Below are 787 nucleotides of genomic sequence, written 5' to 3'. Positions count from 1 at the left end.
TTATTATTTTTTGTAGAGATGGGGGTCTCACTATTTTACCCAGGCTGGTCTTTAGCTACTGACCTCAAGCAATCCTCCTGCCTCGGCCTCCCAAAATACTGGGATTACAGGTGTGAACCATCGTGCCTATCCCAATTCCATTCTTCCTCCTGCCACCCACCATCCATGCTCTGTGACCACATATTTGTGACCACAAATATCTGTGCTCCTCCTCCTTCTCCACCCATCCTGCCACCCAGACAGTCTACACTCAGACCCCTTTCTTCCTCCTTGGCCGGGCCGCCCATGCTCATGCCCTCTCCCCATCCCACAGGCAGCTCTCCATCTGCACGTCTCTCCGTGAACCCAGTGGGCAGTGTGCAGCCACCATGTTCAGCTGGCTGAAGCGGGGCGGGGCACGGGGCCAGCAGCCCGAGGCCATCCGCACAGTGACCTCGGCCCTCAAGGAGCTCTATCGCACGAAGCTGCTGCCGCTGGAGGAGCACTACCGCTTCGGGGCCTTCCACTCACCGGCCCTGGAGGACGCAGACTTCGACGGCAAGCCCATGGTGCTGGTGGCTGGCCAGTACAGCACGGGCAAGACCAGCTTCATCCAGTACCTGCTGGAGCAGGAGGTGCCCGGCTCCCGCGTGGGGCCTGAGCCCACCACCGACTGCTTTGTGGCCGTCATGCATGGGGACACTGAGGGCACTGTGCCTGGCAACGCCCTCGTCGTGGACCCGGACAAGCCCTTCCGCAAACTCAACCCCTTTGGAAATACCTTCCTCAACAGGTGTGCCAGCCGCGA

General features: G+C 60.2%; 1 protein-coding gene across 1 annotated transcript in view; it reads left to right on the top strand.

Moving 5' to 3' along the window:
- Window positions 1–787, top strand: part of EHD2 (EH-domain containing 2) — a 25,714-nt gene that overhangs the window by 3,502 nt on the left and 21,425 nt on the right. The window contains exon 2 of the mRNA XM_011926378.1: window positions 314–772. Within this exon, the coding sequence (XP_011781768.1) occupies window positions 369–772 (404 nt within the window). The 5' untranslated portion in view covers window positions 314–368. The remainder of the gene's footprint in view (window positions 1–313; window positions 773–787) is intronic.

The sequence above is a fragment of the Colobus angolensis genome, unplaced genomic scaffold (genome assembly GCF_000951035.1).
Source record: "Colobus angolensis palliatus isolate OR3802 unplaced genomic scaffold, Cang.pa_1.0 Scaffold119, whole genome shotgun sequence".
NCBI classification, from domain to species: Eukaryota; Metazoa; Chordata; class Mammalia; order Primates; family Cercopithecidae; genus Colobus; species Colobus angolensis.
Note: the sequence above shows the minus strand (reverse complement) of the source record. Positions and strands in the feature narration are given on the sequence as shown.